The sequence below is a fragment of the Hibiscus syriacus genome, unplaced genomic scaffold, assembly GCF_006381635.1.
Source record: "Hibiscus syriacus cultivar Baekdansim isolate YM2019G1 unplaced genomic scaffold, ASM638163v2 tig00013960_pilon, whole genome shotgun sequence".
Lineage (NCBI taxonomy): Eukaryota > Viridiplantae > Streptophyta > Magnoliopsida > Malvales > Malvaceae > Hibiscus > Hibiscus syriacus.
In genome coordinates, this window is record NW_024062312.1 from 575,399 (window position 1) to 592,134 (window position 16,736).

The window sequence follows — 16,736 nt, forward strand, 5'->3', positions numbered from 1 at the left end:
TGGCTTGCTAACATAATGTTTCAAGCAGTGACTCGATGACATAATATTTCAAGCAGTGACTCGATGACATAATGTAAATAAATAATCAATCCACAAAATACAATTCAAATGGTTATAGGATCAAATTTATCATATCACAATGAATAGTCAACTCAAGTAACTATTTTGTAACTTTGATTCGTGCTAAATAAATGAATTAATTAAATATTAGATTAAAGTAACTTTGAATAGGACTATAGACTAATAGTTAAACCAGAATAAAATCATACATCTCATAAGATCCTAAATATTTATTTTTGTGTTATAATTATTGATACTCAATCTATTGATTATTAATTTAAATTAATATTATAAATATTTCTTATAAAACGATTTTTCCCAATTTAACATATTCCATTCGTAACATTAAAAAAATACAATATTATATTACAATTAGATTGCAAATAACATCTGCTCTTCAGAGGCAAATGATTATCAGACAGAACAAGGGGATATACAGTGGGAAATACAATTAACCTACCTGCATGCCTGTTTTAAACCACATCAAGAACCAAATATCCAAGTCATCTCCATGTTCCCATGACAAGAACCATCAACATAGCAATAATGAAAACGGTAATAACAAGAACGACAGGGAGCTCGAGTGATGACGATGATGCGTGGCAGCAGCATTTGATTGCACTGATGGACCCGTTTCGCTGCTACCTTGTTCACCATCTTGCTTCACCCTCTGTCTCAGTTTTGTACAAGAGACGCCATCGAGATCGAATGGTTGGTTCTCTGCCTCAGAGCTAGAAGTCTGTCCTTCTGTGACCTGCATTGCAAGCATTTCATGATTTCCTTCAATAAACCATCATTACACTCGACTTTAGCCAAAACGAAAAGGAAGGCATGATAAATTCACTTTAAATCTCAAAAGTAGCTTTTCATGGTTACACTACCTCACTCAGAGCAGACTGAACTTCTTCTTCACCAGGGCTGGCACTACTACTTTTGCTATCATCAACACAGCCTGCAGAAACTTTCATTGACCCACAAGAGAGTTCCTTTTGCAGGCGTATTCTTCTTGGAGCGGTGCCCTGATTTACAGGGCTATCTAAATTTGTTCGTTGCTGAGGTCCACGTGACCTAATCCTGATTCCAGTTCCAAGGTTTTCAAAATTTGACTGTTGCTGAGGCTGGGAGGCTCCAGTCTTCAATCCAGTTGCTCCACCAAGATCACCAGTATCATCGTTATAACTCTTCAGACTCGGCAATCGTTTCAAATAATTAATATTACCCACAGCATAATCAGTGGAATAAGTTGCTTGGCCAACTGAATAATTTCCAAGATCACCAATATTTCCCCTTCTACTTTGGTCATGAAGTTCTGTTTGAGCACAGTTAGGTTGGAAGGAAGTTTGCATTTGCCCACCAAACCACTTGGGAGTTCCAATCTTTGATTGATACTGGAAAGAAGTAGAAAATATCAAACAGATGTAAGATTCCACCTGTAAATCAAATCCAATTGCCCTAGAAGCAAAAAAAATAAGCACAAACAAATAGAAAAAACCAAAACGACAGCTCCAGAAAACAAAAGAAAAAAAAACACAGATCACAGTCACCTATGTTGTAACATAAAAACATAGTATCGAGTTATTCCTTTACCTGTTGTTGCAGTATTTTAGCGTCTGCTTCACTGTATATGCCATTTTCTTTGAGATAGGTGGTTTCGGGTGAGATGAATGAATTATCAGATAATGGCATCCCAGTTCCAGGAAACGAGCTCTCCTGACCATTTGATTCAGTACAGAGGTCATCATGGTTATTGAGGACTGCATCCAACCACGAGAAAGATAAATCTTGTTCACTGGACCCATCCTGGAACTGATATCCGTTTTTATCATGGCCGAAATCATTTCCATATGGAGAATTCATGCAGAGTGGCAGATCATCAAAAAAATACGAGTTCATTGGCGAGAAGACTTTGTTTTCGATTTCACCAAAAGTAGGCTCAAAACAAATTCGAATTGTCTCCCTGAAGTGGAATTCTCTGTGTTAAAAAAAAAAACAAGACAATTGTCTCTTATCAAAAATCAAAAATTCACACTATGGTCCAAAATACAATGACGAATGCAACAATGCCAAAATATAGGATTAATCATACACTTCACACCTCTACCATAGTTTCTTCAACAGCATTATCTTCTGCATCAGAAGTCATATGGCTATTGCAGCTGCTGTCACCTGTTACTTGACTATTAAGCATTAAGTTATTCAGCTTTTGAGCTTGTGTCTCCGATGACACTGTATCTTGGAGAAGATCTGACGAAGTATCATCAGGAGAAGACTTTGTCATGGAAGGCGAATGCCCAGATTGTTCTACTTCATCATCCTTCCCAATATCATTCCTCTCTTCAGGTTTATGAAACAACTTACATAGGACAAAATCACTCTGCAAGGAAGAAAATCCCTAAGTTACTTAGGGCAAAGCCATAGAAAAACTTATTGAGGCAGTGATATTAATTTGCAGCAACTTAAACTAAAAAACACTAAATAGAAAACCTGGCCAGGGCCGGTTCCATCAAGGTCCTTGGTCATGGGGCGATACTCGTGCATGATCCAATTAGTGCGTTCACCCTTGGGAGCACGGCCCTTGTAAAAAACCAAGGTCTTCTTCATGCCGATGAGCAATTTTTTCGACTTGATGGTTCGATCCTTGCCGGTCGCTTTCCAGTAACCTTTATCAGTTGCTCTGTTGGAGCGTCGGCCACTTGGGTACTTCCTGTCAAGGGGACAGAAGAAGAACCACTCCGGATCATCCGATTTTATCACAGACAGTCCTGAATTCAACACAAACCATCCCAGATATAAAAATCTAAAAACAATTGATAAATTTGGAATATTAAACATTCTCAGCACACCGAAGAGGAATTTCCCCCACAAAAGGAATAAAATTAGGTTTACCGGAAAATTCCAGCATCAAAAGAAAAAAAAAAGCAGGAATCAAAATTTATGAACTAAACTATTGGGAATAAAAGAATTGAAGCTGACGCTTAGGGTAAGACTAAGGCTAAGGTATCAAAGATTCAGTCCAATCGTACTCTTCCAAAACTAAATTAAACGCAAAACAAAGAACGATTTTGAAATTAAAACAAAAACAAAATACCAGGTAAATCCCAGGGCTCCCATTTGCATACGTCGATTTCAGGAATGACCTCGACCTCGGAATGACGGCCGTTGATCTTCAATCTAAGGTAATGATTGATGAGCTCTTCGTCCGTCGGCCTGAATCTAAACCCTAAAGGAAAAGTCTCCGTAGTCAAAACTCCCATTTTTTTCACACTTTGCAAAACCCTAATTTCGGTTTCTATGCTGCTGCTTCCCTGCTAAATTTGTTGATGGATTCTGTCTCTTTCCTTGTCATGTGACTCTCACGTGACTTTATGCCTCCATGTCGCTTTCCCATTGGCCCGCAGCAAATTCAGGACTGCGCGTTAACGGTTTTTTTCTTTACTGCCGGGAAATATGTAAATCATAAAAAGAAGGGTAAATTCCATCAAGCATTCTCGAACTATTATAAACATTATAGATTGATCTCAAAACTTATCAATATTCTGATTAAACCCTTACAGTATTCTAATTATTATTATTTTTTTTTGAAAAATGGGCCTAGTTAAAAATCTCTTCTAATCCTATAAAAGAAAAAGAGTACCCACGTAAACTGTATTATTTGAGAATCATTCAATACGACAATCTTAACAATCTGGGAATAAATCAAATTAAAGTACATAATTAAATTAGACCGAAGTGTCCAACTTACTAATTTATGAGCCACCTTATTACAATTACGATTAACATAATTGATACTAAACCCAGTAACAGTAGAAAGTAGCTCATTCGCCTCTGTCAAATGAACTCATAAAGTGGAGATGTCAGTCGCCGCAAGTTGAAATCTGTTAACCACAAGCTGGGCATCATATTCAAACCACACGTGCGTCTATCCTTACTCCCTAGCCAAGTGTAAGCCTCCATACAACCTGGTGTTGACGAAGCAAGACCGCTTAAAACCTGACCATCTGAATCCCGGGCTATGACTCCAACTGCTGCCATACGCGTCATCGGATCGAAAGCACCATCAACATTAATCTTGACAACACCTTGTGGTAGGAGACTCCAATGAACCAGCGTTGGCGATGAAGCCCTTCTATGTCCACCACCTTGGCCATGTAAATATAATCCCAGGAAGCAATCGTGTCGTTGGGCCTGTAGAAACTCATCCCGGTAAGTCTTCGCATTGGTAACTATGACCCAAGGAGGTTGGAGACGCCCTTCATGGGCCAAAGTGTTGTGTCTATTCCAGATACTCGAAAGAAGCATAATAAAACCTAGAAAGCTTTCATAAGCAAGTTAACACATTCTCAAGCCAATTCAGGGGAGATGTTAACTGGCTAGTTAAGAAAGAACCTGTTAATCCAACAGTAGTGAAAGCTTCCTGGTCACACGAGCAGTCATGCATAATGTAGACCATTATTTCTTCTTCCCTATTACACATGGGACATATGTCGGTACCTATACCCACAGCTCGGAGTTGAGAATCTATATGGAGCCCTCCATGCGCCATCCTCTAGGCGAAGATCCTGACTTTAGGAAGCGTCTTCAGTTTAGCTATGGTCTTCCATAGCTTTGAAGATCTGTTCGTGTTGTGTGTTAGCCTTTGAAGCCACCGACATCCCGATCGAACGTCTGAGATGAGTTAAAAATATATATACCATTAAAATTTAAGAAGATTATTTCTATTTTTGATATATTATATTAAAATTGTTTATATAATGAGTATACAATTTGGTAATTTTGCCACAAATTTTATTTATTCATTTATGTGCTTGAAAATTACGAATTAAAAAAAATCATTTGATGTTTAATAAAATATTGACTATAATAAGATATAATTTACAATTTAGGGTGAACTATATGTTTAATACTTAAACTATTACTTTTGTGTCATTTTAATAACTAAATTTTATTTTTTTTCAAAACTATGTCTAACATTTAGTTTAGATTTCAATTTAGTATCTCACTGTTAAAAAATTAACATAATTGCTAACACTACAATTTTATATATTTTTCAATGATGATGTGGTATTACTTTATTATGACGCGTCGTTATCACTTTTAAGTTTTTAGTGACATGATACCATAAACTAAACATTAGATACGATTTTTAAAAAAATAGAGTTTAGATACTAAAATGAAACAATAGTAATATTTTATGTACTACATGTACAGTTTACCCTAAATTTATATTCAAATATTGAAGATATTATTATTCATAGGAATAATCATAAACTATAAATATGTACCCTAAACGATTATGTAAGGTATTAAAAGAATGACATATTTGTTTCAAAAACTAGTAATTAAAAAAATGTATATATTTTGTAAAAATTTTAATTAGGTAATTTTTAATTTATTAAAAAAAATTAATCAATTAATAATTACACTAATAAAAAAATATTTTAATTAGGAGAAAGGAGATGAATTTATTTATTTTCATATTAATGGTAATTGGAGGTTTGATCGAGCTGATTGAAAATTTTTAAGTTATTTGAGTTTCTGAGTATTATTTTATAACTTAAATTTTATTTAATTATTTTTTTGAAAGATTATAAAATTTAATTTGAGTTTTTTGAGTTTATATTTAAATTTATTTGTAAATATTTATAACATTGTAGTAATATTTTATTCTAATTTAAATAGATTTCTATAATCATATACAATACATACATATTTCCTCAAATTTTTTCATATGTGATATACATATATATATCATACATAGTTGATGAACTCGACTCAAACTTGTAAAGTAATCTACTAAAGTTCAGTTTGATAAAACTTTCTAAAAGCACTTTTTAGCTAAAAAACTCATTTTAAATGCAAAATCAAAGCCAAGCGGGTGAAAATGAAAAAAAAATTATGGTGAAAACGATAATTTCAAATCAATCGCAAAAGTAAGGATTTCTAGCTTTTTTTTTTTAACTTTGAGTTTGAAATCAAATTATAATTTTACTCTTACTAATGCATGAGTTCCACTCAATTATGTATTTACATTTTATTTTAATAGTTTAATACTCACTCAATTATGTATTTACATTTTATTTTAATAATTTAATAATAACACCCTTAAAAATAATTTAATACTTTCAATATTTTATTGTAATTATTTAAAAATAAATAAAATTTATTATTTATATATTAAAATGTTAATAGTGAGTTACATGAAATATATTTTTATTATAAATTATATTTTTTATTTGTATTTTTTATATTTTATTATAGTTTAAATTGATATGATCATATATAAGTGTAAATATAATTAAAATTTTATACTTTTAATTTACAGTCAATAATAGATATTTTTATCTTTTCAAACTCATTTTTTAACAACAATCTTAAACAATTAAATTTTAAGCTTCACTTTTGTGTATAACTTTTAAAAGTTTATTTCTACAATACTTTTAAAAAGCTAATTTTCAAAAGTTATATCAAAGTGACCCTAATTTCTAAAAAATTTGAATTATATTTTATAACTTAAATCAAATTTAAATTTTTTTAAATCGAATCGAATTTATAAAATCATAAATTGAATTAATTTGAATATAATTTTTAAATCAAGTGAAAAAGATATATTTTTCAAATCATGGTCTTTTGTTGATCCTATAATGCTAACGTAGGTTGAGATTGGAGCCGGCCTACCTACTCATAGCCTTTATTCGCTCACGCACATGTCTCCATGCCCAATAAGGGGAGCCCTGTCTCTCTCTCCATTATCATTTGGTGGCCCATTTTGTGCTTTTTTTTTTTAATTGCAAGGAGTCAAAGCCAATTACATTATAGAGCAATAGACCTCATATAGGGAGGCCCTTGGATATCACGAATCATAACAGATTGGAGAACTGGAGGTGCTGTGGAGAAAACCGGCGCATTTATTTAACTGATACTTTTTTATTTGTAATATTTTCTTTAACATTTGTTGATTAATATTTTATGAAGTAGCACCTTTTCGATTGATGTGGTACAAAGGTATATTTTCGGGGATACGCTTTTACGGATTCTGATGACTCAGATGTCACGTGTAGAAGGTGCATCCCTGGGGACGCGCATTCCATTTAGGTTTTGCTGAGTTAGATGTCACGCTGGTATTTCTTTTAATAATAAAGATTTTATTTTTATTATTATTATAAATAATTAATATGTTATGTAAAGTGTTTCGATTATAATTTAAGAATTATCGAATATATTTTTTAAATGTATGAAATTATAATATTACACGTATTGTTGTATATCTATTGTTTTTTTATTATCGATCTATTAATTTTATCAATTAATTATTTAAATGTTATCAATCTAATCATTTGTTATCAATATTTAAAGAAAATATTGATGCATAAGTTAATAAAATTAGTATAATTACACATTTAAAATTCAATAGTTACATATTTTATCAATTTAGTCTACTTTTAATTTGTTTAATTTAACATTTTTTCTCTAATTAGAAGGTATAATTATTATAATATTTTAAAATTAATAATTAATTTTTTATAATAAATATTATAAATGTCTGGAGATATGGTCAGCATCTAATCGCAGCAACATTTCACTTTCTATTATAACTGTAGACAAAAAAATATAATTAGCACAAAATATAATTAATTAATAAATTTAAATAAATAATAATTATATAAATATTATTTTAATAAAAAATAATATTTATATAATTATATTACTATAAAATATAAAACTATTTAAAAAAATACTAACTTAAAAATAAATTTCTTACCACTAATAAGAAATTTAAAACTCAAATAATTGGAGAATTTGAGTTATATAAGAGGGGAGAAGATGATTTTGGTGTGAAGAATGAGGTAGGGTTGAGGGGGTTTATATAGGGGAGGAGGATGGGTAGTTGGGGAAAAATGGATAGAGGTATTTATAACATTTAATGGAAGGCGCGTCTCCGGGGATGTGTCTTCCACACGTGACATCCGAGTCATCAGAATTTCGTGAAAGCGTATTCCCAGAAATGCGTCTTTGTGTCACGTCAGCCAAAGGATGTGTTAAAAAGAGAATATTACATACAAAAAGGTGTCAGTTAAGTAAATGTGCAGGAGAAAACCCGAGTAAGACCGTCTGTGTTGCGAGCAGCTTTAGCCAGGTGGTCAGCAATCATGTTGGACTCCCTTTTGATAAGTTTAAAATCAAGTGACCAAGCCCCAGAGAGAAGCTGGCAAATCATGCGAACGAGAGGCAAGGTGGATGACAAAAGATTAGGGGCCGTAAGCAAGGAGTAAGCTTCAGAGCTGTCGGTTTGACATTGAACCCTTCTATAGCCATAGGACCAAGCCAGAACGAGGCCATAAAAAATATCCCATAGTTCAGAGTGAAGGACGGATGGTGAAACGAGGCCAATCTCCATTGTGGTTACGAATAAACCCCCCCCCCCAACAGAGCTGATCGACAATTGAGGATTAACGGCTCCATCGGTATTGAGAGTTTGGATTTTCCAGATCAAGGTCCATTTTTTATCCTTTGGAGACCAGTGGTGGATTGATAACTGAGTGTAAGCTGATTTGACCGAGAAAATGCCGAGCTTGTCGCTATCCCAAACACAACCATCAACACTCGGAACTAAAGCTGGAGGAGGAATGTCACGGATACGCTGAATAGCCTCATGGATGGATCGAGGGAGGACAGACCTCCGATACTTTATATTTGTGTCTAAGAAGATTAACCCAGTAACTATCAGTGTAAGGCCGTAACAGATTTTGAAGAGGAAAGCCAAGTTACGGTTGGCAAGTTTCCGCAATCCAAGACCACCATGAATCTTTGGCTGAGCAATGAAATCCCAATTCACGAGTGATGATTTCCCCCACCCGCCTCCCTTAGTCATTCATATCCTTATTGCGTACTGCAAAAGCGAAGGCGACCTCTCCAACTCAGTTTGTTTCATTCACAAACGTCAACCTCTGATCTTACTTAAAGAATCTAATGTCTCATCCCACTAAACCAACATATTTTTTTATAATAAATTCGTTCTTTTGATATAAAACAAATTTGCTCCACTTCCACAACATTTTATCCTAATTTTGTCCCTACCGCAATTTAAGGAATAAAAGATGTGTCAACTAAGAACTTTTAACCACCTACTCTAAATATTGTTCACGTATTTGATTTCTTAATAATGGATATAATTGTTCAAAGTTCAAATTTGATCAATTATTTTTACCATGGTGCAATTTGAAGAAAATTAAGATGAAATCTATGTACAACCGAATGGAAAGAACCCTATACGGAGTTTGGCAATGGGCCTAACTCCATGACTCATGTAGCCAGAAGGGGCTGGGGTCTACTTTAATATATGTTATAAAATGAATTTTATATAGAAGAAACATAGTTTATGTTATTTAAGTATTGATATAGTAGAACCTCTCTAACAATCTCTTTAAAATAATAATTTTTCAGTCCCGAATTGGACTTATGGTCTAAATTAATAGTTTCGATAAATTAATAAGATATTTTTCGGTAAAATCCTTATATAAATTTATGGTCTCGTCAATATTATAAATTAATATTCTATAAATTATAAATATAATTAAGATAACTTAGTAAAATATGATTCTATTGTTGATCAAGTAAGATGTTGATAATAGAGTTCAAATTAAAGAAGTTCATATACACAGAAGAAATCGAGATGGAAGCTTTAAAAATGATAAATTATATATTTAGTACCTAAACTATTAGTTTTGGTCGTTTTAGTATTTAAATTTTTAATTTTTTTTCAAAATACATACCTAACGTTTAGTTTTCATTTCATTTTTGTACATCAACGTTAAAAACTTCATTTTTTCAGTAACTAAGCTGTCGATTTTGATCCGTTTTGGTATCTAAACTTTTAATTTTTTCAAAACTTAACCTTAAACTTTGAACGAGGTACTAAAATAAAATAAAAACTAAAGTTTTTAATATAGTCTATTAAAATAAAATAAAAACTAAACTTTAAGTTTGATTTTTAAAAAACTCAAAATTTAAATATTAAAATAGACCAAAATTAATAGTTACTAAATACTTAATTTACCCAAAAAGAAAGGAACAGATCAAGTAGTACTAGTAATGTTCGTAGAACTTTCATAAGTAGCCACGTAAGCAATATGGACCCCACGCTTCTAATCATGACATCATCATCTCGTGTTAAAACCTTATTGGATAGCTTACTCATTGTGGACACAAAACTAAACTAAACGAGTAAATGTTAGGAATTTTGACACAAAACCAAACCATTGGAATGGAAGGGAATCTTTTACTAAAAAATGGCAACTATAAATTAATATTTTGGATTTACTTTTATATAATTATGATTTATTGATTAATTAATTTGAATCAAATATTATAATAAATTTATCATTCGTAATATAAAATATTATGAATTCATCAAGTGACTTTAATGGTTTAAAAGAATATTTTTATCTGTAGAGGATCTAGGATATGTAGTTGCGTTTGTAGGTATTGTGCGTTATTGACGACTAAAAGTAAAAAAATTCTGAACAAATATTATTAATCATCTTAAACTATTAAAAAATAGGGTAAAATACACAAATGGTTTCCCGACTATAGCGTACTGTTTTATTAAGTCAATTGACTATTAAAAGTTACAAAAATGATCATAAACTCTAGAGTGTTCTTTTGTTGAATCTCTCGAGTATTAAAAGTTATAAAATGGTCACCGACTATTTATTATGTTCTAAACTCGTCCTTTTTCATTAAAAATTTGACGGTATTCTGAACTGAACATTAACATGTTGATTATGATATGATAAAATATGATCTATAATCTTAAACGACTATCATATCGCAATTATTATGTTAACGTCCAGCCTAGACAATCACTAATTTTTTTAATGGAACTATATTGAATAATCAGATGATCGTTTTGTAACTATTAATTATCGATTGACTTAATAAAGTAGTACACTAGAGTCAATACACCATTTATGTATTTTACGCTAAAAATAATATAAATATTAAATTTTTTACTTTTATTTAAGAAATTTAATATCTTATTTACTAAATTAATTAATAATTTGTTATAGAGCTATACTTTTTATGATATTTTTGAAACTTTTTTATGGTTGTTGGAAAAAATAGGATCAAATTATAAATACTTGAATATTACATGGACTTAGGAGAAAATATAATCAAATATGAAACTACAAAATCCACACACGGATGGAACGCGGGGCGGGTGGAAGTATGGCCGTTGAAATTGGAAAAGAAAACGATGATGAAATTCCAAGCTCTTTCCTTGTTGTTTCCTCTCCACAGTATCCTATGGGGCGTTTTCCTTTTTAAAACTCTTACCCTAAATCCTTCCAAATTCTAATTTTCCCCATTTCAATCATCTCTTCTTCCACTTGAACAGAAAATAATTCATTGGGTTTTCCGAAAATCTTCGAAAAAATCCTTCTTTTCCTTTTTGTTTCTAGCATGGGTGTTCTCTTACTGAATTCACTTCCCATCGGATTCCGATTCCGACCGACAGACGAGGAGTTGATCGATTTTTACTTGCGGTCAAAGATAAACGGGGAGAAACACGACGAGATTGAAGTCATTCGTGAAATCGATGTCTGCAAATGCGAGCCATGGGATTTGCCTCACTTATCCGCCATAAGGACTCGAGACCCAGAGTGGTTTTTCTTTTGCCCTATCGACCGGAAGTACCCAACCGGAAATAGGCTCAACAGGGCGACCGAGGCCGGCTACTGGAAGGCAACGGGTAAGGATCGCAAGATCAAGTCTGGGTCCAGCTTGATCGGCATGAAGAAAACTCTGGTGTTCTATAATGGAAGGGCTCCTAGAGGAAAACGGACCAACTGGGTTATGCACGAGTACCGTACTACCCTCGATGAGCTTGACAGCACCAAGCCTGGACAGGTTACTTCTTTCTTCCCACCTCTGTTTTAGCTTTTATTTTGATGGAAAATATGGTCCAATTTATAGTATTGATGGGGAAAATTAGTTGCATAGTACTAAATTGCTGATGTTGTTGCGGTATCGTGGTTGCGGATGTTGCACACGTAGAGGTTTGTGGTGTCACAATTACTTTGTAAAACGTTAAGATACGGCTAATATGTTGTTGTTCTTGATTGAATTGCATTCTTCTTTAGATTATTGTTTGATTTTTTCTTCTTATATTGTTGTCTTCGATTCTCCTGCAGAATGCGTTTGTGATTTGCCGTCTATTCCATAAACAAGACAAGACCATTGAAGATATCAACGGTGATGAAGTTGATCGTGCTGTGTTCTCTCCGACTGAAGACATGCTATCGGTGTTAGAATTGCCTCAAGACTCCCCCGTCGTTGAAGGTGAAGTCGAAAAAGTGTCCGAAACCGGTGAAACTCGTCCTTCCGGTCCGCCCGGTGAAGTAATTTCTAAAGCTGTTGAACCTAAACTCGAGTGCGACTGGGATGGCTATAAAGCTTACGATGAACTGGATCGAGTGGCAGACATAACCCCAGCAGAGGTGAGAAAGGGGAGAAACCCTGAATTTCGATTTATATTTTGCTATAATATCGGCGGCACTGACATTGTTCGATTTTTCAGGTGGATCTACTTGAAGAAGCTTTGAATCATTTTTACGATCCCATGGGGAAGCCACTGTTTTCTCTGTTGCACAATCAGATTGAAGCGGAGCAAGCGCCTTGGATGTTTGATCATGTTGGAAAAGGTTTCAGTGGGGTGGAGTTGCAGCATGGCACAAATGAGAATGATGCATATATTTCCAACTTCTTGGATTCCATCATGAATAATTCGGACGACTGCTACAGTGATGAAACCGTCGGCCTGAAGAATTTGGATTACGAGACCCCTAAGGCCATGACCTTTGATAAGGATGGCGGATCATGCAGTGAATCAGATGGTGAAGCGGCTGACCTGCTGGTGAGTAGAAGCTAACTAGTTACATATTGTTCATCATATCATGTACTCTTTCTTGTAGTTGCATATTGTTCATCATAACAAGAATTTTCCTTTGGAGCAGCTAGGGACAGACAACATCAACAAGGGGGCTCCTAGTGCAATTCCGATTTGCATGCCGGATGTCAACTTTTCCAGCGCAGTGCCATTTTATAATGTGCTAAATAGTAATGGAGAATTCAGCAACCATACAGATACATCTTGTAATGTTGATAGTCCTGTCACCGGAATCAGGATTAGGTCTCGTCCTTCTCGAAGTCAACTGGACAGTGGGAACTCAATGATACAGGGTAATGCGGCAAGAAGAATACGTCTGCAGTGTAACCTTCAGGTCGGCTCACTTTACTGTAACGGTGCAATAAACAACTGGAGTTTTGGAGAGAAAGAAGATGATTCAAAATCGTTTGTTACAAAGGTTAGAAGTTTGTGATTGATGCTTGTATAAAAACCTGTGTCATATCCAGATAGCATTGGACCTTAATGACGTTGTCTTTGCAGGAGGTAGAAGTAGCAGAAAAGGGTATCATTGGCTGTGATGCTGATCGTGGCACCATGGACGAACCTCAGGAAACACCCCCTTCTAATTCGAGTAAAACTACTTCCTTGTTGTCCAAGTCAATTGTTTCGGTTCATGAAGAGACTTCATCTCGGTGGTTGAAGTTTTCAGCTCGCCGTCGCTCACGTAAGCCATTCACCGTTGTTTTCCGGGTGGCCATCCTGTTAATCTTGTTTACAGGTTTGATTAGCACATCAAAGATCTTGTAATTCGTCATGTGCATTGTTCATTCTTTTCATTTAGAGCCTCCCTTTTAGTTAGAAACTGCGGCAGTGATTTTGAGTACTAAAATTTATGTATATATCTGTTTAGTTAATATACAAGAGCATATATATAACTGCTTCTATCTCCGATTTGTGCATATTGACCCATTAAAGCTTATTTTGCATTAAAATCAACTGCTTCTCTCAAGAGAACAAAAAACATTGTTATTTTGCATATAAATGCTGTCAAAATTATCTTCAGGAGTTGATAATTACCAGAACTAGTCGGAATCCATTGAACGAAAGCGATAGCGACAGCTGAAGATAAGAAAAACATGGAGTCCAACTAAGTGGTGAGCTCCATGATAGCACTAACAATGTCCCCATCGTGTGTCTTGAGAGCCTTGACGGCCTTGCTCCTCGACACCCCGGCCTGTGTCACGACCAACTCGATGTCCCTAGGTTCAACCCCAGTCTCATCAATTTCCTCCTCTTCCTCTTCCTCATCGGCGGGTGCACCAGCTGCTGAAGCAGAGGTGTCGGGTTTTGCCATCACAGATGACATGTCGGGCATCTTGAGTTTCTGAGCAGCTTGAGTCTGTAACTGTGAGCTCAGATCCTCGATCTTAGCCTCACCGAAAATGACATAAGTCTCCGAATTCGGACTCTTGAAAACATCGGGTTTCGAGATGAAGAACAGAATCTGAATCCAATAGAAACTAGGTTAATTCCTCACCATTCACCAGGTAGTTCAACAATATTGAAAACAAAACCCAGAGAATTCATACATTTTTTGCTCTCTTAATGGTAACCCTGCTTACACCAGTAACAGGCTTCATCCCCAACTTCAACATCGCTTTCCTACTCTTCTTCTCGCTCCTGCTTTGCTTCGAACTTCCATCGGCACCTGCTCACAATGATTCGAAATCAAATATATACAAAAGAGTACATAGCAGCCGATTGTTGGCCGATACGAACACATGACTATATTAGGATCAAACTTTATAAAATTTTAGAGGGGACACATATTATTAATAGAAAATATAAAGAATATCTGAATTGTATATGAGTTTGAAATTTTCATGGGGTCAGCTGTTCGTCTCCATCCCTGATCGTTGGATTAGAAGGAGAATAAACAAATATGCATTAACCAGAAGATTTTCTTCTAATTCAAAGGATTCTGAGAAACAAATTTAAAGAAAACCCAACAATGGAAATCAAATCTAGAGGACATCAAAATTTGAAACAAGTAGCAGAAAACAGCAGACAAAGATACATTGCAGATTTCCAGTTTCATAAGAAAATGCAATTCCACAGACAATTTCGTACTCAAAAGACCCAAACAGAAATTTTAAAGAAAATGAAAGAGAGAAAAACCTTGGGCACCGTCTTCCTTATCATCGTCGTCGTCGTCGTCTTCCTTAACGTCCTCAACAACACCCTCCTCCTCGCTCTGTAAACAACACAGTATCAACATATTGTTCCCATTTTGTTTTTAAAAAAAAGGAACAAAAAATTGAGAGGAAGGAAGGAAAACCTGGGGCAGTTTCTTGGATTCCTCCTCAGTAGAAGGAAGTTGCTCAGATTCAGACTGGGCGGCTTCAACCACAGGACCTGGCGACATTGATACGAGGCAAAACTATAGAAATGGATAATAATAATCTCGAGAGAAACAAGTACGTCTCACAACGATGGACAGTGTCTTTTGCGGGATTGGTTTATAGTGATAATCATCGGACTGCTCCTTCAGGCCCGTTCCAAGAATCTTCTGCTGCTGATTCTCGACACATCAAAGTCCCAGGCCCGACCCAAAATTAATCTAACAAGTTTTTAAGCAGGCCATATAAACGTCGCTATATTTCATTTGGGTCTCTTCTGACGGTTTTTATGCATCTAGTGACAGATTTTGGTCCGTTAGTGGATCTCATTTCTTTTTGTAAGATAAATTTTTATATACAAAAATTTATGTTTTGATAACCAACATTCAGTTGGCCTTGTGGGATAAGGTATTAAGTTTCTTAAGCAAGGTCGGATGTTTAAATCCTTAAGAGTTTTACATCCTTTTAGAACCGTTAGATTGAGAGAAATCAAAAGCTGAGATTAAATCCTTATTTTTTTTTCGAGTGAAATATCTTCTCATTTCCTGTTGTTAATTTTGATATTTGATTTCTCTAATCTAATGATCCTCAAAGAGTTTTGCATTGTTCTAAGATTGTTGAATGACGGGGAAGTTAAAGGTTAAGATTAACTCCTTACTTTTTTTTAGTAAATATCTTTTCATTTCTTACCGTTAATCTCAACTTTTGATTTCCCCTCATCCGACGATCCTAAAAATATGTAAAACTTTATAATTTTACACTATGTAATTAGATCTCAACCCTATACAGGGGCATGCTTCATTTACATTGTGTAAAACTCATTTAGTTTTAAATCTTTTTAGACCATTGGATGAGAGAAATTATAGGCTGAGATTAACAGTATAAAATGAGAAGATATTCATTGAAAAAAAATAAGAAGTTAATCTAAGCCTTTATTTCCATCAATCCAACGATCAAAAAAAGATGTAAAACTAAAACTAATATTAATTTACGAGTAATAAATTTCAATTAAATCTAAACAATTTGTTTATTTAAATCTAATAGCTATAGATTGGTCTAAAACTTATTAGTTTTATATAGTGTAAGTTGATTATATTTCTCACACACATATATATATATCGAGGTCGATGAAAAAATGAGTGAATATTTAAAAAATAAAAGAAATACACAAATGATTAATAAGTACAATTACAAAAAAAATCAATTTTTTGAAAGATTGATTGTATGTAATTATAAGGATTAATACATAAATAAGTGCTTAAATTATGTCTTGAAAAATGTTTTAGTGTCTAAAGAGTTTTTCGTTAAAAATATGTATCTAACGTTTTCTCGGTTATACTTTTAGGTGGCTACCATTTAACTTTTAATTT

At 34.0% G+C, this 16,736-nt stretch overlaps 2 protein-coding genes and 1 pseudogene across 3 annotated transcripts; 1 reads left to right on the forward strand and 2 right to left on the reverse strand.

Annotated features, from left to right (window-relative positions):
• Nucleotides 1–391: 391 nt before the first annotated feature.
• Nucleotides 392–3,370, reverse strand: LOC120206660 (annotated as a pseudogene).
• Nucleotides 3,371–11,435: 8,065 nt separating this feature from the next.
• LOC120206661 (NAC domain-containing protein 62-like) lies at nt 11,436–14,068 on the forward strand. 2 transcript variants are annotated; one of them, XM_039206245.1, is made up of 6 exons: nt 11,436–11,967; nt 12,252–12,557; nt 12,638–12,973; nt 13,074–13,424; nt 13,508–13,745; nt 14,031–14,068. In XM_039206245.1, the coding sequence occupies exons 1-6, from the start codon at nt 11,521–11,523 to the stop codon at nt 14,051–14,053; spliced, it is 1,701 nt and encodes a 566-aa protein (XP_039062176.1). In that variant the 5' UTR covers nt 11,436–11,520; the 3' UTR covers nt 14,054–14,068. The 2 variants fall into 2 exon arrangements, with proteins under 2 accessions (XP_039062176.1, XP_039062175.1); XM_039206244.1 differs by lacking the exon at nt 14,031–14,068 and having other exon boundaries at nt 13,508–13,897.
• Nucleotides 14,059–15,447, reverse strand: LOC120206663 (nascent polypeptide-associated complex subunit alpha-like protein 2). The gene is made up of 4 exons (XM_039206247.1): nt 15,306–15,447; nt 15,146–15,221; nt 14,557–14,675; nt 14,059–14,471 (listed from the first exon to the last, which is right to left on the reverse strand). Exons 1-4 carry the CDS (start codon nt 15,390–15,392, stop codon nt 14,115–14,117), a joined length of 639 nt encoding a protein of 212 aa, XP_039062178.1. The 5' UTR covers nt 15,393–15,447; the 3' UTR covers nt 14,059–14,114.
• Nucleotides 15,448–16,736: the final 1,289 nt, after the last annotated feature.